A 23,902-nucleotide genomic window follows, 5' to 3' on the forward strand; every position below is an offset into this window, starting at 1 on the left:
CACACCTCTTGGTCATTTTGAGTACCTTGTGATGCCGTTTGGATTGAGTAACGCGCCCGCCGTGTTCCAACACTTTGTGAATGATATATTCAGGGATATTTGTGGGGTATATGTAGTGGTTTATTTGGATGACATCCTGATTTACTCCGCTGATGTTCTTACACACGTGCAACATGTCCGTTCTGTACTCCAGAGACTTAGAGAACATTCTCTATACGCCAAGTTGGAGAAATGTGTTTTTATGGCTGAGGAGGTACAATTTTTGGGGTACATGATTTATGCTAAGGGGTTTCGCATGGATCCTGCCAAGATCCGACCCATTAGAGAATGGGTACAACCTAAAACTCTAAAAGCGCAGCAGCGATTCTTGGGATTTACTAATTACTACCGTAAATTCATCAAAGGCTTCTCTGAGATCGCCAAACCGCTCACGGATCTGACCCGGAAGGGGGCTGACGTGGTTAATTGGAAGCCAGAGGCACTTCAGGCATTTTCTGTTTTAAAGGAGTGTTTTTCTGCCAACCCAATATTAATTCAGCCTGATCTAGATCGCCCCTTTGTGGTAGAGGTTGATGCCTCTGAGGTTGGGGTAGGTGCAGTGCTTTCCCAAGGCACTGCCTCTCTCACTCAACTCCGCCCATGTGCCTTCTTTTCCCGAAAATTCTCCCCTACTGAGAAAAATTATGATATAGGGAATCGGGAATTGTTGGCCATAAAGTGGGCCTTCGAAGAATGGCGCCACTTTCTCGAAGGTGCTAAACACAAGGTTACCGTGATCACAGATCACAAGAACCTGACCTACTTGGAGTCAGCTAAAAGACTGAATCCTAGGCAGGCCAGGTGGGCCTTATTTTTCTCAAGGTTTAACTTTGTGATCACGTTTCGTCCAGGGACGAAAAATGTAAGGGCTGATGCCCTCTCTCGAAGTTTCTGCCCCTCACAGGCTGAGGACTTGGAACCAGTCCCAATACTGGCCAATGGGATCGTCGTGTCGGCCGTGTCTCTGGACCTTCTGGAGGAGATCCGTAGATCCTCAGAACAAGTCCCGGACACGACGCCCCCCCAGAAATTGTTCGTTCCGGCCCCGCTGCGTCTACAAGTTATGAAAGAGTCGCATGACTCTGTCCTGGCAGGCCATCCTGGTGTTAATAATACAGCCAGACTAGTGACCAGGAATTTTTGGTGGCCGACGGTGGTTAAGGACTGCAAGCATTACGTACTGGCTTGCGAAACTTGTGCTCGTGCTAAGTCCCCCCATAATCGGCCTGCCGGCTGGCTCCAGTCCTTGCCTGCCCCAGAGAGTCCATGGACCCACATCTCCATGGACTTCATTACTGACCTACCACCCTCAGAAGGGAAGACATGTATCTGGGTGGTGGTAGACAGGTTCAGTAAGCAGTGCCATTTTGTTCCCCTGTCTGGACTACCTAATGCAGAAACGCTGAGTAAATTGTTCGTTATTCATGTAATACGACTGCATGGCGCCCCGGTGAATATCGTGTCCGACCGAGGAACCCAGTTCGTTTCTAAATTCTGGAGGGCGTTCTGCAAACGGATTGGCGTTGAATTATCCTTCTCCTCTGCTTACCACCCTGAGACCAATGGTCAAACTGAGCGCACTAACCAGGGCCTAGAGCAGTATCTCCGCTGTTATGTTTCGGAACATCAATCTGATTGGGTGGAACATCTCCCGTTAGCCGAATTCGCCCTAAATAACCAATACCAAGAATCCATCAAAACCACCCCGTTCTTCTGTAATCTTGGTTTACACCCACATTTTGGTTCATTTTCGGCTAAGATGTCGGACCTCCCGGGGGTAGAGAAATCCATACATCACTTAAGGACCATCTGGTCAGAGGTGAACTCAAACTTGAAAGGCTCCCAAGTCAGACAGGCTTCGGCGGCAAATAAACGGCGGTCCAAGGGGCCGCACCTGGGAGTTGGGGACAAAGTTTGGCTGTCTACCAAGAACATTAAACTTAAGGTACCGTCTGCCAAACTGGGCCCCAGATTTATTGGTCCCTATGAGATTTTGGAGGTAATTAACCCGGTAGCCTTTCGCTTAAAGCTCCCTCAGTCCTTCAAAATACCCAACGTTTTCCACAAATCCCTCCTAAAAACGTACCGCTCCCCAATTCAACCTGTCCAGTCCCCTCCTCCTCCAGTTTTGGTCAAGGGTACCTTGGAGTACGAAGTCCAAGGTATCCTTGATTCCCGTTTAGTGAGAGGGTCCGTGCAATACTTAGTGCATTGGAAGGGCTACGGCCCAGAGGAGAGGTCCTGGGTCCCCGCTGGTGACATCCATGCCAAGGGGTTAATTAGAAGATTTCACCTCCTTCACCCGGACAAACCGGGTTTTGAGGGTCCGGAGGCCCCTCTTAGAAGGGGGGGTACTGTCACGTCGCAGCCAGACTCAGGGCCTGCTGTTCCGGCGTCGGCCACTAGGAGGTGCCGGACGTCACTGCCAGACTCAGGGCCTGCAGTTCCGGTCTCGGCCACTCGGGGGCGCCGGACCTTCACATCGCCGTCGGACTCAGGGACGGCTATTCCTGCCTCAGCCACTGGGAGGCGCCGTGGTTCGCTCCAGGGTGAGGGTGGTGGCAGAGAGGGGGCTCCTGCACAGGCATCTGGTGGGCGCAGGCTCCGCCCCTCTGTCAGTCATGTAGGGCTTACTGCATGTCCATCTGGCCTGGTCCGGGGGCGGTCCTGGTTACATCATCGGGCCGGGAACCTGTGAGGGAGGACCTGATCCCTCAAATACCTGGGGACTGGTCTTGCAAGCCGCCGGATATATTCTTGGTTCCCCTGCGTGTTACTGTGTGAATTTCTATAGTGTATACTCTGACCTCAGCCTGGATTCTTGACCATTCTATTGCCTGCCGTTTTTGTACCTCCGCCTCTCTTCCGACTTTTTGACACTGACCTTTGCTTGGATTCCTGACTCTCCTTCTGCCTGCTGATTCTGTACCTCGCTGCCCTCCTGGTTTTACTGACCCTGGCCTGGACTTTTGACTCTCCTTCTGTCTGCTGATTTTGTGCCTCTGCGGCACCCTGGTCTCAGACTCCTGCATCCTGACCTTGATTACGGGTTTTAGTTTTGACCCCTTGGTGGCCGTCCTGCTCTGGTCCACTGCTAATCTAGACAGCTACCTCCTGGGCCTTGCTACAATTCCAGATCCCTGTATAGGGGTTAAGGGTCTCGGGGTTACTCGGGGTGCTGTCCCCACTGCAGCCCAGTTTCGCAGACGGCCGTCACAGTGCCCATACAGTAGCTTTCTCCCACATATGTTATATCAGTGTACTCAGGACAAATTGGACACCAACTTTTGGGGTCCAATTTCTCCTGTTACCCTTGAGAAAATAAAAAAATTGGGGACGAAAAGATCATGTTTTTGGGGAAAAAAAATGATTTTTTTATTTTCACGCCCGGGTGTTATAAACTTCTGTGAAGCCCTTGGGGGTTCAAAGTGCTCACCACACATCTAGATAAGTTCCTTGGGGGGTCTAGTTTTGAAAATGGTGTCAGTTGTGCTGCTTCCTTTCCGAGCTCTGCCATGCACCTAATTAGTGGTTTACCCCCAAATGTGGGGTATCAGCGTACTCAGAACAAATTTCACAATAACTTTTGGGGTCCTGTTACCCTTGGCAAAATAAAAATTGGGGGTGAAAAGATCATTTTTGTGGAAAAAAATATGATTTTTAATTGTACTGCTGTACGTTATAAACTTCTGTGACATCTTGGGAGTTCTCACCACACATCTAGATAAGTTCCTTGGGGGGTCTAGTTTCCAAAATGGTGTCATTTGTGGAGGGTTTCCACTGTTTTGGCACATCAGGGGCTTTCCAAATGCGACATGGCGTCCGATCTCAATTCCAGCCAAAAAAGTCAAAAGGGGCTGCTTCCCTTCTGAGCTCTGCCATGTGCCCAAAAGTCGTTTACCCCCACATATGGGGTATTAGCGTACTCAGGATACATTGCACAATAACTTTTGGGGTCCTGTTACCCTTGGGAAAATAAAAAATGGGGGTCAAAAGATCATTTTTGTGGAAAAAATATGATTTTTTAATTGTACGGCTGTACGTTATAAACTTCTGTGAAGCCCTTGGGGGTGCAAAGGTCTAACCACATATCTAAAAAATTCATGTGAAGCACCTGAAGGGTTAATAAACTTCTTGAATGTGGTTTTGAGCACTTTGAGGGGTGCAGTTTTTAGAATGGTGCCACTTTTGGGTATTTTCTATTATATAGACCCCTCAAAGTGACTTCAAATGTGATGTGGTCCCTAAAAATAAAATGGTGTTGTAAAAATGAGAAATCGCTGGTCAAATTTTAACCCTTATAACTTCCTAACAAAAAAAATTTGGGTTCTCAAATTGTGCTGATGTAAAGTAAACATGTGGGAAATGTTATTTATTAAGTTTTTTGTGTGCCATATCTCTGTGATTTAGGGCATAAAAATTCAAATTTGGCAAATTGCAAAATTTTCAAAATTTTCGCCAAATTTCCATTTTTTTCACAAATAAATGCAAGTTATATCAATGAAATTTTACCACTAACATGAAGTACAATATGTCATGAGAAAATAAGGTCAGAATCACTGGGATCCATGGAAGCGTTTCAGAGGTTTTACTTCATAAAGGGACAGTGGTCAGAATTGTAAAAATTGGCCCAATCACGAACGTGCAAACCACCCTTGGGGGTAAAGGGGTTAAACATGATTCCACAGAGGGATGGAATCTCATTAAGTTGGTCTAGCATTGTAGTGTGCTACTGCACTACAAATATGCTGTTGTTGCACTGGGCTCCTCTTCTGTGTGTGTCCACTCCTGATGTGATGCATACATCAGTTTCAATATATCAATTGTGATGTATACAGCAGTCTCAAGGTATATTATGTATGTAGACAGCAAAATCAGTATGTCCTATGTGATGTACACAGCAGTCTTAGTGTATATTATGTGATGCATATATAGTAGTCTCAATGTATTCTACACGATATAGCAAAGCATTAGTAAAATCTATTTGATGTATATGCGGCAGTTATATTAGAATACCATTTGTGTTGTATACAGCAGTCTCAGTGTATCTTATATGATGTATTCAGTGATCTCAGTGTATCCTATGTGATGTATGCAGCAGAGTCTCAGTGCATCCTTTGTGATGTATATCCTACGTGATATTTTTACAGCAGTCTCAGTGGACTGCAAAGGGCAAATATACTGTTCTTGCACAGGGTCTCAGTGTATCCTATGTGATGTACATACAGCTATCCCAGTGTATCCTATGTTATGTATGCGGCAGAGTTTTGGCTTATCTTATATGATATATATATATATATATATATACAGCAGTTTCTGTGTATTCTATTCTATCGTATATTTAGAAAAGCATCAGTATAATCTTTGTGATGTATATGCAGTAGACTCATATTAGTTTATCATTTGTGTAGTATAGAGCAGCCTCAGTGTATCCAATATAATGTAAATTGTGGTCTCAGTGCATAGTATGTACTGTATAAACAGAAATCTCAGTATATCCTATGTGACATATATATACAGCAGTCTCAGTGGACTGCAGAGTGCCCTTATACTGTGCTTGCACAGGATCCCTCTTCTGTCTGTGTCCGCTCCTGATGTGAAGCAAACAGCAGAGTCTCGGTGCATCCTATTCACTGTCTACATCAGTCTCAGTGTATCCTACTTGATGTATATGCAGCAGTCTCAGTGTATCCTATGTGATCTATGAAGAAAAGCATCAATAATAACCTATGTGATGTACATACAGAAATCTCAATGTATCCTTTGTGACATATGCAGCAGAATCTCAGTTTATTGTATGTGATGTATACAGCAGAGTCTCAGTTTATCCTTTGTGATGTATACAGCAGTGTCCCAGTGTATCCTATGTGATGTATACAGCAGTGTCCCAGTGTATCCTATGTGATGTATACAGCAGTGTCCCAGTGTATCCTATGTGATGTATATAGCAGATTCTCAGTGTATCCTATGGGATATATTCAGCAAAGTCTCAGTGCACCCTTTGGGATGTATACAGCAGAATCTAAGTGTATTCTATGTGATGTATACAGCAGATTCTCATTGTATCCTAAGGGATGTATTCAGCAAAGTCTCAGTGTATCCTTTGGGATGTATACAGCGGAGACTCAGTGTATCCTATATCTCACCTAATACATCACTACTTATTAAAATATATAATCACAAATGATGGGGCATATTTACTGAACTGCTTTTCATTTTTTTCAAACTTTCATTTTTTAAGTGTAGAATATAAAATGAAATACTGTTGCATAGCCAACCTAATTTATGACATTTAATAGGCTTAATAGAAGATGGAAATAATTAATCTATCCGAGAATTGCATATTCAAATTATTATGCCATCCAAAAATAACATTTTTTATTGGTGTCCCCCATAAGTGCATTGAAATATACTGTATATTTAATGACCTTCATTCTCATGCTACTATATGTGATTGATTGATAAAAGGGGTAGTATTCAGAATCCCCTTGGTATGACTTTGATCATATATGTACTCATGATAATCCACCATTGGAGATAAGCCTTGTATTACTTTGACTTGTAGCTTTCATTTAAGGTTTTTTTGTGATGAGAGCTGGTAGTGACTGCAACACAACAAGCCAGTTTTCTTGCCATCCTGACCACATAGGACATCAAAATTAGAACCAACACAGCAAGGCCAATCATATACAGGTCTCTTATAAAGAACTTTTTGCACTTAATTGGCCATGTTCTTCCACATGGAGTCATATCATTCCCAGTGAGGTTCTGGAATGGTTTCGTTGATACCGTATTTGGGGTTGCACATTTTATATTTGCTGGGTTTCGCTGAACGGGTATGGAGTCAAGCCAGCTTTTGAAATACAGTATTTGACAATCACAATTCCAAGGATTTCCAGACATATCGACTTCTTGGAGGCTGACCAAGTGATCAAGAGCTCCAGATGAAACAGATGTTATTAGGTTATTTTGCAAATAAAGCCGTACAGTGTCCACTGGGAGATCTGGTACATCTTTGAGATGCCTTGAGCTGCAATTAACTATTAATCCTCTTGTTTGCAACGGAAAACAGATGCAAGGTGTTGGGCATGGATCAATGTTGCAGTTACTAAATTGAACCAAAATAACCAACTGGAAGGATATAGAGATTTTCCACCACGCCATTTAAGTCTGGAAAACAAAACACATTACCATTTATAAAGATTATAGCAATGTATATATATACATATAGCATGAAATATTCCTATAAAAATAAACCTCAAGTAAAATTTAGAATAATTGCATTATAAGAAATATTTTACATTAGACAAGTCACCTTTGATTATTTCTATAAAATATTATAAGAAAGATTAAAATGGAATCCGTCACCAGGTTTTTGCCACCTAATCTGAGAGCCGCATAATGAAGAGACAGAGACCCTGATTCCAGTGATATGTGACTTACTGGGCTTCTTGCTGTAATTTTCATAAAATCACTGATTTATCAGCAGGAGATTATCACTAGAGGACTAGTAAACCTGCTGCCATGTAGTCCTACATAACAATGAGCTCTGTATAACCCTGCCCCCACAACTGATTGGCTGCTTTCTGCCTATGCACAGTATGTACAGAAAGCTGCCAATCAAAGGTGTGGGCGGGGTTATATAGAGCTCAGAGTTAAGGGAACTGGTAGATCTGCAGCAGATAAAACAGTTTATCAAAACCGCAGCAGAGCAAGTGATACATCGCTGGAATCAGGATCTCTGCCCCTACAATATGCTGCTCTCACATGGGGTAGCAAAGCCTAGTGACCGATTCCCTATAATGAAACTAGTGCACAAGTAATGTGGTGCATCTCTGTACTGTTCACCTCTTGACATTTTTGCCATGCGGGCTGACATTTCCATACACATCTAAGACTCTGTTCACATTATGTTGGAGATTTTCATCAAAGTTAAGCGTCAGAATAATTTATTTTCTTATACCACTGATTATAGGCTGCAGACTACACCGCTCTGTAGACATTCAGGACCATGTGTCGCCTCTAATTGTAAACTATTTATACAGTATGGTATACTCTCTGTGACTGCAGACTTGTGAATCCTCACAGCACGCGGTATGTGCGTTGTCAGGATTCTTTGGTGCCAACACTGGAAGCAGTCAGGCTTGTGACCGCAAGTATGTTATATCTATACTCCCAGCCACATCCCAACTAGACATGTGTGGCTCCACTCAATACAAGTGAATTGAGCGAGGCCAGACATGTGTAGTCGGAATGAGGCCAGAAGAATGCAAATCGCAAACGTGCAGGCACTTAACCCCCAACTCCGGAGAATCCTGACAGTGTGCTCTGTGTATATTGTAAGCATTCAGAAGATCGAAGTTACATAATGACTGCAGACCTGAGTCCTGAGCCCTGGATAACCCCTTTGAATTTGTGCCTTGGTTTCCTTTTGCTGCTTAAGCAAACACCAGTATTATGATCAGCATATTATACAAATTTTGGAGTATTACATTGTGCCTTTTCCATTCAATGAAAAATTCACTTTTGCTGTCTGACATTTTTGAGCTTCTTTTTTGCAACGGAAAAAAATGTGTCTTTTTTTATGGCGAATTTGAATGAGGATTTTTGGACTTCCCTAATAAACTCAGTAGGGAAAATCAGCGACCAAATGCGTAATAAGAAATGACATACGGCGGATTTATGATCCCCGACACATATCAATTTATTTCTCTACAGCCCATGGATGAAATTTATTAAAATCTCTTCCACGTTGATGGTGCTGTAACACCCTGTGGTTTTTTCCACCTGCAGATCTGGATGGAAAATTTGCAGAATTTATGCTGCACGTCTCCGCATTGGGCTTTGTATTTCGCAGCGCACCCAGAAGCTTGAGCTCTGTTTGTTTAGTCAAGTGAAGAATAATGCATTGCTTGTAATGGAATCATTCGTCAGATATGGGCAGCCGGTGCTGTGCTGTTGAAGGATGCTTGTGAAGGCGGCACATAATTCTAGTGCCTGTGGTGCCGATATTCAGCAAGGATGGAATGTCGTGATACACTAACACAGTACATTTATCAGGCCAGCCTGGGATCTGCAGAGCCTTTCAATGGCTCCATATTTCCTTGTACTCCCTTGTCACATAATTCGAATTGCTCCTTCTCCTGGGCAGTGAATTATCCCCAATACATTATTTTCCAAACACCTTGCAGCAAAACATTATTGCTATAGATTATCTTTTAGTTGCTGAGTCGTATCTGGCATTAATTCATTTTCAACTTCAGTATCAATTTTTCATCTGAGGATCCTAATTTATCTACCTGCCCATACAGTTTATCTCTACTTTGTGCCAGGCTAACAGTTCTGCAGCTGCAATGAAACTGCCTGGAAATTGGAAAAAAAAAATAATAATTTATTTATTCGTGCTGCCATTAGCTAGGTGTTTGCATTACTGAATACATATAGGAGCTGAAGAAATGTTAGCCGGTTTTGGCACTCAATAGACGGGGTCACCTTGGATTAAACAATGTAGGATTTAGTGGCTATCATATTGGTGCCGCTTGTTTTGCGGTCACCGGGATGCTACGCTGGGAGCTTTGAATTATGAGAGAAAGGTCATTTATTTTCTCTTACTATTTTTATGCATTTATTAAATGATCAAAACCTAAGATAAGAACAAAATGAGCAAACACCCTGCGTTAAATAGTAATAGTGCAGGAAAATAAAATAGGGAGCTTCGTTAACATAATTTTGATTAAAAAAGTTCACGCCATCCCACCGCGTCAAGGTGACCCTATTCATAATCTTGGTCCTGCTCAGCCCTTAATGACATTTAGAAGTTCTTCATACGGTAAGGATTTAATACTAGAGGCTGGGACTGTCCTGAATAGGGTCACCTTGACACGGTGGGATGGCTTTTTTGCTTTTTTCATCAAAATTATGTTAACTAAGTACCCTAACATGCACTATTGCTATTTATTTATTTATTTACTGCAGGGTATTTGATCATTTTGTTTTTATCTTAGGTTTTTTCTGTTTAGTGGCCATTGTGAGCATGTGCCTACACATTGCATTTATACCAACTTATATTTCAGTTCGTTTCTTTAGGCTTTTATTTATTGAATTATACTTACAAATTGTTTAAATTTCACTCCATATACCTACAGCTTCATAATAAAGTTACTCTATGTGACTACAGATTCCTGAATCCTGACAGCGTGCGCACCGCAGACTGTCAGGATTGTCCGGTATTGCTGCCGAGAGTAGGCGGTCACGTGACCATAAGTATGCTTGCGACTAGATGACCAGGTGAATTGAGCAAGGCCAAGCCCATCTAGGAGAATGTATACAGAAGAATGCAAATTACACACTTGCAAAGATGTAACTGCCTGCACTCGCTAGCATTACTGGAAAATCCTGACAGTGGGCACGCTGTAACAAATCAGAAGTTTGCAGTTACACAGAGTGACTGCAGACTTTTCTAGGGAGACAGGACAACAAATCTGGGTTAAACCGTTTGAAATGTTGCAAAATTTTTGAGCGACTCATAATTGCAAAAAAAAAAAATTGGTACTTTAACCCCTTCTTGACCTTTGACGCCACGTAGGCGTCATGAAAGTCGGTGCCAATCCGACCCATGACGCCTATGTGGCGTCATGAATTGATTGCCCCCCTGGGGGTCGGGTGACCGGGGTCACTGAAAGGTCACCCGACCCGCACACAGAGGACCCTTTATAGTTTACCCCGGGGGGGTGGCTTAGCCCCCACTTGCCTACGATCGCTCTGATTGGCTGTTAAAAGTGAAACAGCTAATCAGAGCCATTTGTAATATTTCATCAATGAAATTTGGTGAAATATTACAATCCAGCCATGGCAGATGCTGCAATAGCATCGCCCATGGCTGGAGACACTGATCAGACCCCCCCCCCGCCACCGACTAATGGCGGCGATCTGGGTTAAACAGTTTGAAATGTTGAAAAAATTTTGAGTGACTCATAATTGAAAAAAAAAAATTATTTGGTACTATAAGTTTTTATGCCCGCTTTTCCGACTTTTTTGAAAAATGTGTGAAGCTGAGCAGGAAAGATGACGGAGGGCGGCTGATGATCATAATTTACTCCAAAAAAGTGGCATAATTTATGATAGGGATATTCTTCAGTCCTTGACTAGTGTACATCAAAGATATCCCAAATTCAAGTGTCCTAATAAACTTGACGCATCCAACTTCAATTGCTCATTCATCAAAATGGATGTAAATAGATACCAAACTGAACCCAAAGTGTACGTTTTTTTTAATCAAATAAATCAAATGAATCAATGTAAAAACTTTTGCTTCCATTTAGTATCTGTCGGCATCCCTTCTTGCTCCTTTTTAATGGATCCATTTTTTACTAGAGGTGTCTCTGAACACCTTAAAAGGATGACGCAACGGTTGAGCATCCATTGCTATCCGATTCCCATAGTCTTTAAAATTAAAACAGTTTGCATCTGTTCAGTCTAATATCCTCATCCTTTTTGAAAACTGAAGAAGGTTCGTGGTCTAAACTTTCCTTTGCATTGACATTTAGCAATAATTCAGTTAAAAATGAATGAAAAATACATGGAAAACTGAGCTGGACTGCTTGCTGTAGTTTTCATAAAATTATTTGATGACAACTAAGCCTGCTGCCATGTAGTCCTCCATATTGAGCTCTGTATAACCCCGCCCTCACCACGGAAAGCTGCCAATCAGTGGTGTGGGTGGTGTTATACAGAGCTGAGCATTCAGAGAACTGGTAGATAAAACTGTGATTTTATCAAAACTGCAGGAAGCAACTCAGTAAGGCTGGTTTCAGACTAGCGCAATTTACAGGCAGCGCACGGCGCCACTAAGCCCCGCCCCCTGCCCGCCCCGTCCGGTCATTTCCTCCTACTATCGCACACGGCTGCATGCGATCTGCGCACCCTATCTTTAGCATAGGGTGCGCAGACCGTGCGCTGGCCATGCGCTAGTAGGATTTTTGCGTGCGCTGCGCACTTTTGAAGGTGCGCCGAGTGCACCAAAATGCAACATGGTCCGTTCGGCACGCACGGCACACCTTCAAAAGTGCGCAGCGCACGCAAAAATCCTACTAGCGCACGGCCAGCGCACGGTCTGCGCACCCTATGCTAAAGATAGGGTGCGCAGATCGCATGCAGCCGTGTGCGATAGTAGGAGGAAATGACTGGACAGAGCGGGCTGGGGGCGGGGCTTAGCGGCGTGTCCGCTGCATGTAAAATGCGCTAGTCTGAAACCAGCCTAAGTGACACATTACTGGAATCAGGATCTCTGTCCTTACATCATACTGCTCTCAGATAACGGTAGCAAAACCCTGGTGACATATTCACTTTAAGGACTGGTACAGACATGCATATGTTACATCCTTCTGCTGTCTTTATGCAAAATGGATAGCAAACAGACAACACATGGAATAATGCAAGTAAATGGGATAGTTTAACTTAGTTCTTTTACAAACAGACCCATGTTCTGTGTGTTAAAATAAATCGCAATATGGGGAGACTCAGACGGCATTATAAGTTGGACGAGGATCGCAGCGCAATGCTCGGACTGGCCATCGGCTCTCCTGACAGTAGCATGACAGCATGACAGCATGTACTGTATTTCTATTCAGCTGTCACACCTCGGGTCGGGAGAGTGGCCGGCCAGTCCGAGCATTGCGATCCTCTTCCAAGTTATACAGCCGTCTGACTCCTCCCTGTGCACTAATTTCCTCAGATCAGACTCGCCCGCTAGCTCAATGAGTTCAGTAAAAGAAACAATTTTTTACCATAAACGTTTTTTTCTGTGTGAGAATTTTTTTATCAAACAAAAATGAACAAACGAATATCACTGGGAAGGAAATCACAGCCGCCTGCGGAAGTCGGGTCCCTTGTACGGACCAGGCTACTGCATGTGAATAGCGCTCGCACACTATGGAGCCTGCAATATCTGCAATTTGCGGGCATGACTGACCTGTGTTTTAGCATGGCAACGTTACCTAGCCTTATGTAGAGGTTTTGGTATACGCCTTGTGTATACTTGTTTTACGTTATGTGCCATTTTTTTATTATTTCCCATTTTGATTCCTTCTTTCCCTTTCATATTGCTCCCCTCACGCAGACTACATTTCCCATCCCATGATGCCTTTGGCAGATTCTCTTTCTCTAGCTCCTGTCTAATGGCAGAGAATTATAAATCAGTGACACAATCATTATAATGGGGGAAAAAGGAATAGCGGATACCACTAAAATTAAATTAGGCCTAGAGTGCTACACACGTGCCAAACAATGCAGCATGCAAAGACTCCAAAGAAAGGTCACACATGACAACCGTTCTGCACATCTAGCTAATGTTTAAGCCCACAGCAACCAATCACAGTGCAGCTTTCATTTTCCAAGAGTAGAATACTAAATGAAAGCTGTTCTGTGATTGGGCAGCAATACAGATTTTTTTTCAGACAGTTTTGTCAATCGCCCCTGATATCGTTAGCTGTGTGGGAGGAAGAGCAGGGGGTCAGGGTGCAAATTGAATTTAGGTTGAATTTTATTCAATTTTCCGGACTTTGCAAATCATCAAAAATTGCGCAGTGACGTTTTATACAAATCAGAAATTTGCATCAGCCTCACAAGACGTCACTTTGATATTCCTAAGGCCTCATTCAGACATCCGTTTTTCGTATATGAGTGATATCCATGGTTTTCACAGATAGTACTCCTACCCGTGATAGTTTATGGAGCCATTCACACGTCCACAATTTTTTTTTTTGTCCATGATAAATCGAGGAGACATAAAAAAATTTTTCTCCACGTGCAAGAAAAACTGATGACACTCGGACCAACACTCTGATCAAAGTCTGATAAAATAATCATTTATTTTTTTTTATACGTCAGAAAAATGGACTTCTGAATGAGGCTGTGTTAAAGAACTTCAAAAGGCTTCCGTACATTCCTATTAGAACTTCGTAGTGCTGTAAATGACTTTTCAGGACAATTGGAGTACTTGCGCTTTACTGCGAATTGATTTGCTGCAAATTAAACTTCAAATAAATTAATTCAAGCTGGCGAATTTGGATTTCAAAAGTTTAGCTCATCTCTAATGATGACTTATGTCACTGCGGTCAATTGCAGATTTCAGAACCATAAAATAATGGTAGAATTTGAATGGCAGTTTAATAGAAAAAAAAATACAAAAATATGATCATTGCTTAGCAAATATCCACTTTGCCTCCATGTACAGTTGTGACCAAAAGTATTGACTCCCTGCAATTTTGTCAGATAATACTCAGTTTCTTCCTGAAAATGATTGCAAACACAAATTCTTTGGTATTATTATCTTCATTTAATTTGTCTTAAATGAAAAAACACAAAAGAGAATGAAGCAAAAAGCAAAACATTGATCATTTCACACAAAACTCCAAAAATGGGCCAGACAAAAGTATTGGCACCCTCAGCCTAATACTTGGTTGCACAACCTTTAGCCAAAATAACTGCGACCAACCGCTTCCGGTAACCATCAATGAGTTTCTTACAATGCTCTGTTTAGACCATTCTTCTTTGGCAAACTGCTCCAGGTCCCTGATATTTGAAGGGTGCCTTCTCCAAACTGCCATTTTTAGATCTCTCCACAGGTGTTCTATGGGATTCAGGTCTGGACTCATTGCTGGCCACCTTAGAAATCTCCAGTGTTTTCTCTCAAACTATTTTCTAGTGGTTTTTGAAGTGTGTTTTGGGTCATTGTCCTGCTGGAAGACCCATGACCTCTGAGGGAGACCCAGCTTTCTCACACTGGGCCCTACATTATGCTGCAAAATTTGTTGGTAGTCTTCAGACTTCATAATGCCATGCACACGGTCAAGCAGTCCAGTGCCAGAGGCAGCAAAGCAACCCCAAAACATCAGGGAACCTCCGCCATGTTTGACTGACCGTGTTCTTTTCTTTGAATGCCTCTTTTTTTCTCCTGTAAACTCTATGTTGATGCCTTTGCCCAAAAAGCTCTACTTTTGTCTCATCTGACCAGAGAACATTCTTCCAAAACGTTTTAGGCTTTTTCAGGTAAGTTTTGGCAAACTCCAGCCTGGCTTTTTTATGTCTCGGGGTAAGAAGTGGGGTGTTCCTGGATCTCCTACCATACAGTCCCTTTTCATTCAGATGCCGACGGATAGTACGGGTTGACACTCTTGTACCCTTGGACTGCAGGGCAGCTTCAACTTGTTTGGATGTTAGTCGAGGTTCTTTATCCAACATCCGCACAATCTTGCGTTGAAATCTCTTGTCAATTTTTCTTTTCCGTCCACATCTAGGGAGGTTAGCCACAGTGCCATGGGCTTTAAACTTCTTGATGACACTGCGCACGGTAGACACAGGAACATTCAGGTCTTTGGAGATGGACTTGTAGCCTTGAGATTGCTCATGCTTCCTCACAATTTGGTTTCTCAAGTCCTCAGACAGTTCTTCGGTCTTCTTTCTTTTCTCCATGCTCAATGTGGTATACACAAGGTCACAGGACAGAGGTTGAGTCAACTTTAATCCATGTCAACTGGCTGCAAGTGTGATTTAGTAATTGCCAACACCTGTTAGGTGCCACAGGTAAGTTACAGGTGCTGTTAATTACACAAATTAGAGAAGCATCACATGATTTTTCGAACAGTGCCAATACTTTTGTCCACCCTCTTTTTCATGTTTGGTGTGGAATTATATCCAATTTGGCTTTAGGACAATTCTTTTTGTGTTTTTTCATTTAAGACAAATGAAATGAAGATAATAATACCAAAGAATTTGTGTTTGCAATCATTTTCAGGAAGAAACTGAGTATTATCTGACAGATAACATACAGAAATATAATTGCAATGATATTATGAGTAACAAAAGGTTATATTGACAGTTAGAATGAGTTAATGCAGCAAGTCAATATTTGCAGTGTTGACCCTTCTTCTTCAGGACCTCAGCAATTCTCCCTGGCATGCTCTCAATCAACTTCTGGATCAAATCCTGACTGATAGCAGTCCATTCTTGCAAAATCAATGCTTTTATTTTGTCTGAATTTGAAGGTTTTTGTTTGTCCACCCGTCTCTTGATGATTGACCACAAGTTCTCAATGGGATTAAGATCTGGGGAGTTTCCAGGCCATGGTCCCAAAATCTCTATGTTTTGTTCCCTGAGCCATTTAGTTATCACCTTTGCTTTATGGCAAGGTGCTCCATCATGTTGAAAAAGGCATTGTTGATCGCCAAACTGCTCTTGGACGGTTGGGAGAAGTTGCTCTTGGAGGACATTCTGGTACCATTCTTTATTCATGGCTGTGTTTTTAGGCAAGACTGGGAGAGAGCCCATTCCCTTGGCTGAGAAGCAACCCCACACATGAATGGTTTCAGGATGCTGGACAGTTGGCATGAGACAAGACTGGTGGTAGCGCTCACTTGGTCTTCTCCGAATAAGCCGTTTTCCAGATGTCCCAAACAATCGAAAAGGGGATTCATCAGAGAAAATGACTTTACCCCAGTCCTCAGCAGTCCATTCCCTGTACCTCTTGCAGAATATCAGTCTGTCCATGATGTTTTTTCTGGAGATAAGTGGCTTCTTTGCTGCCCTCCTTGAGACCAGGCCTTGCTCCAAGAGTCTCCGCCTCACAGTGCGTGCAGATGCACTCACACCTGCCTGCTGCCATTCCTGAGCAAGCTCTGCACTGCTGGTAGCCCGATCCCGCAGCTGAAACACTTTTAAGAGACGGTCCAGGCGCTTGCTGGTCTTTCTTGGGCGCCCTGGAGTCTTTTTGGCAACAAGGAAGCCTCTCTCCTTGAAGTTCTTGATGATGCGATAGATTGTTGACTGAGGTGCAATCTTTCTAGCTGCGATACTCTTCCCTGTTAGGCCATTTTTGTGCAGTGCAATGATGACTGCATGTGTTTCTTTAGAGATAACCATGGTTAACAGAAGAGAAACAATGATGCCAAGCACCAGCCTCCTTTTAAAGTGTCCAGTGGTGTCATTCTTACTTAATCATGACAGATTGATCTCCAGCCCTGTCCTCATCAACACCCACACCTGTGTTAATGGAGCAATCACTGAAACGATGTTAGCTGGTCCTTTTAAGGCAGGGCTGCAATGATGTTGAAATGTGTTTTGGGGGATAAAGTAAATTTTCTAGGCAAATATTGACTTTGCAAGTAATTGCTGTTAAGCTGATCACTCTTTATAACATTCTGGAGTATATGCAAATTGCCATTAGAAAAAATGAAGCAGTAGACTTTGTAAAAATTAATATTTGTGTCATTCTCTAAACTTTTGGCCATGACTGTAGACAGCTGTCGATCAAACAATTGTTTAGCAGATAGATATTTCTCCCTACTCTCCCATACACAGGAGTGCTCAACTCTGCTTATCTCTGCGCTGAACAAAAGGATTGGCTGTTGAAATTCAACTGGATGAACACTTCTCTCCTTCAACTTAATTTTTCGGAGGAGAGTCCATACACATTAGATGGTCCTCCGATCTTGCCACAATTGGTGGTTTTGGTAATATTTTGTCTGATGTGTACAGGAACCTTATGTCACAATGTGCCAGTATGAAGTAAGGGAGAAAGAGTTTGCAACTGTCCCTGGAGCTGGAACCCTCACTATCCCTGTCCCAGGGGTACTCTTGAAGGTAGAAAGGCCTGGGTCTCCAACCTTGCTAAGCTGCTGAATGCACACAGAAACTTTACCCTCACCCACACAGGGAGGTATGGGACTGACGTCAAACGGATAGCACAAACCGGACAGACAGGGGTAACAGACTGGGATGAAAGTAAACTGCAATCAAACAAAAACAACTAAGAAACAACAAAGTGGAAAACAAGGGAACAGGAGCAACCAACCAAACGGTATAGGATAAGGAAATACACACACTACCAAAACCACGCAGATAAACATACTATTTTAGTGTATTTCATAGTCTCCAACTGACTCGGAACATCTAATAAAAGTGGATTTTTTTGCCGTAAAAAAAATGAAAACAAATAACACCAACATTTTTGCAATGTGTAAAACTAATGTAGTAGGGAAAATGGAAATGATGTTTCATGAATTTCATACAAACGTAGAGCATGTATGAGGTGAAACTCGGCATGATTTCGTAGTCAGAAGGTGTCACTAGTCTGGTAAATTAAAGTCAGTAACTTTAATGCCATATCCAGTTAAGATAATTTCCATTGGGAAGCTGAGATGAGAAATTAAATATTTAAACTGAAACTTAATTGTGGAAATGTCTCTAAGAATTGCAAATTAGGGTTGTGCACATTACACAGGCTGCAGCTAAATTAGAGTTTTACCTTGAGAAAAGGGAGCGGAGAGACCATAGCTTAATGGAGGGCTTTAATTGTACCATGGGTATCTGGGAGGGCTGCAACCTATCTGTATTAACATAATTTTATGAAAAAGGTATATGTCTTATATTTGGATGAGTATTTTACGGATTCCACCTAGTTATGATGTTGCCTTAATATTTCTACAGCCATAGGTCTAATAAAGTAAAACTACTGCCAATATGTCTATTATGTAACAACACTGCCAGCATCACTGCATGGCCTCCCATCCTCCACCAGACTTAGTCACTACTCCGTACCATGTTGTGAGTTCTGTCTGCTGCCAGCTCCATGCTGTATGCCTCTTGCCTCCTGTCTGCTCTCTGCATAATTCCTGGCTGTGTGCATAGGGAAACGGTGCCGGCACACTCTGGTTCTTGTAGAATCAGTGTGCACCTGCCTAAGGTGTTCCCAGCCAATTGCCAAGCGGCCTCTGGTATTAAGGCATCCTCGCCCATAGGAGGATGCCTGAGCAACTATTTCCCTCAGTCAGTGGCTTGCTGCTGAGGTGCCAGGACCTGACCTGTTTCTGCCTTCTCTGGGGGCTTCATACCCAGATCTGTTTCCGTATGCTTGTGACTTATGTCTCTGCCTACCTGAGGGCTGCATACTCAGGCCTGTGTCTTTATCCAGTATTTGTTCCCATGTCTGTCCTTGTGTGTACTGTGTCCTATTCCTGTATCTTATCCTGTTCCTGACCTTGTCTGAACTCTGTCCTAACCTCTGTCTGTTGGTCTCCTTGTCTGTGGTTCCTTTGCCTGCTGTGTCTATCCTTGTGTCCACTCTGTCTGCCTGTGCTCCACACTCTTGTGGCTCTGCCTGTGCTCTGCAACTCTTGCAGCTCTGCCTGTGCTCCGCACTCTTGCAGTTCCACCTTTTGCTCCATACTCTTGCGGTTCTGCTTTGCTCCGCACCTGCTGCTGCAGAACCTCTTGCTGCAGCTCCTCTCTGAATTCCTTGCGGTTCCGCTTGTTCAGCTCCTGCTGCTGCAGAACCTCTTGCTGCAGTTCCACTCCGCATACCTTGTGGTTCCACTTTGCTCCGCTCCTGCTGCTGCAGAACCTCTTGCTGCAACTCCTCTCAGCAGCCTTGCGGTTCCTCTCTGTTCTGCAACCCTGCGGTTCTGCTCTACTTCCATTCCGTATCTTGTGGATCCTTGTCCTACCCGTCTGTACTAGTTCCTAGTCAGTACCAGCTTCTTCAATGTGAACAGGTCCAAACCTGTTCCCTCATACCTGTCTATATTTTCATCTTTCCTGAACCAGTTCTCGCACCTCCCGTGTGAACAGCTTCCTACCTGTTCCCACATACCACTCGTACCCGTCTGTGCCTGTCTGTCAGTCTCTCAGCCATGCTTGCCTGTCCAGCCAGAGTGCCAGCCGTGCCCGCCTGTCCTGCCAGAGTGCCAGCCATGCCTACCTGTTCTGCCAGAGTGCCAGCCGTGCCCACCTATCCTGCAAGATTGCCTGTTGTGAGTTCATTTTCCCCTTCACTACTGAGGCCCGAGGAACTCCCTCTTCTGGTAAAGAAAGGTAGTGAGCCTGATTATCAAACACCTGAGTCTGATCATCAAACACCTGAGTCTGATCATGATGACTGGCTGAGTGGAGTTACTGACTGGATATAGGCTGCCGACGCCCTTCTGCCCTGCGGGTGATTTCTCTGTGGGATCCTTGGAGACCAGTCTGAATTCCTGCTCCTCTAAAGCTAAGTTTTCTGCTCGGCTTTTTGCATTTGTGCTTAGACTTTGTTTTGCTTTGTTTTTCTGGATTTCTGCCATTCCCTGCTGGGGTGTGCTGAATTCCTTTAGCTCTGTCTTCTGAAAATACCAGAGTGCTGATTTAGTTTTTGAAGCCTAGCTGCTTCAGGGTCTTTTTCATATCAGCTTGTTGGCTTATGTCTTTGATAGGGTTTTGGCAGATTGCAGACAGCAACCTTCCTTTCCTGTTCTGTTTAGCTAGCTTGGGCCCCGTCGTTTGCTCAGCCTATCTTTCTGTCTGTGTAAGTGTTTTTTCATCTTGCTTCGCCGTCATTATATGTTGGGGGCTGCCTTTTACTTTGGGGTCTACTCTGGGGCAGTTTAGATTTCCTTTTCTGTCTTTAGGCTATTTAGCGCTCCGGCTGTGATCGAGGGGTCTAGGGCATCGTAGGAACCCCCCACGGCTACTGCTAGTTGTGTTGATAGGTTCAGGGGTCTGCAATCTGATAGTTGCCAACTTCTCTGGTTTTCTGGACGTAGCTTCTATTTTTGTGTCTGCCTCCTATGGTGACTCAATCATAACAGAATCACCCGCCATACCGCAGATCCTAGGGTACTCAATAGCAGGAAAGAATTGTATAAAAAAAAAAAATAAAAAAAAGTGTATATTTTTTCCTCTATATCTCTGAGGCCATAGGGGGAATTTTTTTTTTCTCTCAATGGAGATAAAGCAATTGTCTGATCATGTGGAGCAGCTCGCTGCGGAAGTGCGGGGAATTTCCGCCTACCTTGCTCATTCACATGCTGCTGAACCAAAGATTCCTACACCTGATGTATTTTTTGGGGATCGGTCTAAATTTTTGAATTTCAACAATAATTGTAAATTATTTTTTGCCTTGAAGCCTAACTCATCAGAGAGCTCCGCGCAGCAGGTTAAAATTGTCATCTCTTTGCTGCGTGGCGATCCCCAGGATTGGGCGTTTTCTTTGAAACCAGATGATCCTATTCTGACTAATGTGAACGCATTTTTTCAGGCCTTGGGGTTGTTGTATGACGAACCTAATGCCATTGATCAGGCTGAAAAGACCCTGCTGGCATTGAACCAGGGTCGTGATTCTGCAGAATTGTACTGTCAAAAATTCCGAAAGTGGGCAGTACTTACTACCTGGAATGATAATGCCTTGGCTGCTCTCTTTCGGAAGGGGTTGTCAGAAGCCGTAAAAGATACTATGGTGGGATTTCCTGTTCCCTCTGGTCTTGACAATTCTATGTCATTAGCCATTCAGGTTGATCGGCGTTTGCGCGAACGCAGAGCTGCACGAGAGGTGTTGCCACCTGTTGAACAAATGTCTGAACCTATGCAATGTGATAGAGTTTTTTCCAGAGAGCAGCGTCAGGAGTTCAGAAGGCATAATAAGTTGTGTTTTTTCTGTGGAGATGCCTCTCATATTATTTCTGTCTGTCCTAAACGAGAGAAACGCTTTGCACACACGTTTTCTGTTGGTGGTGTTCAACCTAAGTTTCTTCTGGCTATTACTCTGATCTGCTCCCTGTCCACATTTTCCGCCAAGGCTTTTGTGGATTCGGGAGCAGCCCTAAACCTAATGGACTTGGATTTTGCTAAACGTTGTGGATTTCCAATGACACCTCTGCAGACGCCTATCCCTTTGAGGGGGATTGATGCTACTCCTTTGGCTAAAAATAAACCTCAGTTTTGGACCCAGGTGGTAATGCGGGTCGCCCCAGACCATCAAGAAAATTGCAGATTTTTGGTGTTGCATAATCTGCATGATACTATTGTTCTGGGGTTTCCCTGGTTACAAATTCATAATCCAGTTTTGGATTGGAAATCTGTGTCTGTGGTGAGTTGGGGTTGTCGGTGTGCCTTTAGTGAGGCTCCGGTGTTTTCCACCTCTCCTCAGTCGCATGATGTTCCTGATTATTTGGCGGACTTTTATGATGTATTTAGTGAGAATGAGTCTGCGTCTCTGCCTCCTCATAGGAGTTATGACTGTGCAATTGAACTGAGCCCGGGGTGTAAATTTCCCAAGGGTCGGCTCTTCAATTTATCTGTACCCGAGCACGAGGCTATGCGATCCTATATTAAGGAGGCGTTGGAGAAGGGTCATATTAGACCATCCTCGTCACCCTTAGGTGCCGGGTTTTTTTTTGTAGCCAAAAAGGATGGATCATTAAGACCTTGTATTGATTATCGTGCCCTCAACAAAATTACTGTTAAATATCAGTATCCGTTACCCCTGATTTCTGATCTATTCTCCAGAGTTAAAGGTGCTTGCTGGTTTACCAAGCTTGACCTCATGGGGGCGTATAATCTTATTCGCATTAATCATGGGGATGAATGGAAGATGGCGTTTAATACTCCGGAGGGACATTTTGAGTACCTGGTGATGCCTTTTGGGCTCACTAATGCCCCTTCTGTCTTCCAGTGCTCCATGAATGATATTTTCCGAGATTTTGTCGATAAATTTTTGATTATCTATCTGGATGATATTTTGATTTTCTCCAAGGATTGGGATTCTCATGTGGAACATATTCGGACTGTGTTCCGGATCTTGAGGGAGAATTCCCTGTATGTCAAAGGATCTAAATGCCTTTTTGGAGTACAGAGGATTTCTTTTTTGGGATTTATTTTGTCCCCGTCAACTATTGAAATGGACCCGGCCAAGGTACAGGCCATTTACGATTGGGTTCAGCCCACTTCTTTGAAGGCCCTCCAGAAGTTTTTGGGTTTTGCTAATTTTTATCAGAAATTTATAGCAAAATTTTCTAGTATTGCCAAGCCATTGACTGATTTGACTAAGAAGGGTGCTGATGTGTTAAATTGGTCTCCGGATGCTGTTTCTTCCTTTCAGGAGCTGAAGCGAAGATTCACCTCTGCCCCTGTTTTGCGGCAACCTGATGTCTCACTTCGGTTCCAGGTAGAGGTGGATGCTTCTGAGATTGGTGCAGGAGCTGTTTTGTCCCAAAAGGATCCTGTAACATCTAAAATGAATCCCTGTGCTTTCTTTTCCCGAAAGTTCTCTCCATCTGAACGTAACTATGATGTGGGGAATCGGGAACTGTTGGCCATGAAATGGGCATTTGAGGAGTGGAGACATTGGTTGGAGGGAGCTAAGCATCAAGTCGTGGTCCTCACTGACCACAAGAATTTAATTTACCTAGAGTCGGCTAAGCGCTTGAACCCTAGACAGGCTAGGTGGGCCTTGTTTTTTACACGTTTTGATTTTGTGGTTTCTTTTCTTCCTGGAACTAAGAATGTCAAGGCAGACACCCTCTCTAGGAGCTTCTTTGCTGATTCTCCAGTGGTGACCAAGCCTGCTACCATCTTAGGCGAAGGGGTAGTTCTTTCTGCCATCTCGCCCGATTTGAGACGTGCTCTGGAAGAGTTCCAGGAGGACAAACCTGAGCGTTGTCCCAGTGGAAAGTTGTATGTTCCTGACCAGTGGAAGAAGAGAGTGATGTCTGAAGTTCATTGCTCTGCTTTGGCTGGTCATCCAGGTATTTGTGGTACTAGAGATCTGGTGAGTCGGTCTTTTTGGTGGCCCTCCTTGTCTCGTGATGTCAGGAATTTTGTGCAGTCCTGTGGGACGTGCTCCCGGTCTAAATCGTGTTCTCGCTCTAGTGGGTTGTTGATGCCTTTGCCTGTTCCCAAGAGGCAATGGACCCATATTTCAATGGATTTCATCTCTGATATGCCTGTCTCTCAAAGGATGACTGTTATTTGGGTGATTTGTGATAGGTTCTCTAAGATGGTTCATCTTGTACCACTCCCTAAGTTGCCATCTTCCTCTGAGTTGGTGCCCCTGTTT

General features: G+C 43.5%; 1 protein-coding gene across 1 annotated transcript in view; it reads right to left on the bottom strand.

Moving 5' to 3' along the window:
- Positions 1-6,317: 6,317 nt before the first annotated feature.
- Positions 6,318-23,902, bottom strand: part of LOC141088371 (platelet glycoprotein IX-like) — a 33,509-nt gene continuing 15,924 nt past the window's right edge. Inside the window, exon 2 of the mRNA XM_073574393.1 lies at positions 6,318-7,209. Coding sequence (XP_073430494.1) covers positions 6,589-7,203 — 615 coding nt within the window. The 5' untranslated portion in view covers positions 7,204-7,209 and the 3' untranslated portion in view covers positions 6,318-6,588. The remainder of the gene's footprint in view (positions 7,210-23,902) is intronic.

Source organism: Dendrobates tinctorius, unplaced genomic scaffold (genome assembly GCF_039654945.1).
Source record: "Dendrobates tinctorius isolate UK_male_01 unplaced genomic scaffold, ASM3965494v1 ptg000038l, whole genome shotgun sequence".
Lineage (NCBI taxonomy): Eukaryota > Metazoa > Chordata > Amphibia > Anura > Dendrobatidae > Dendrobates > Dendrobates tinctorius.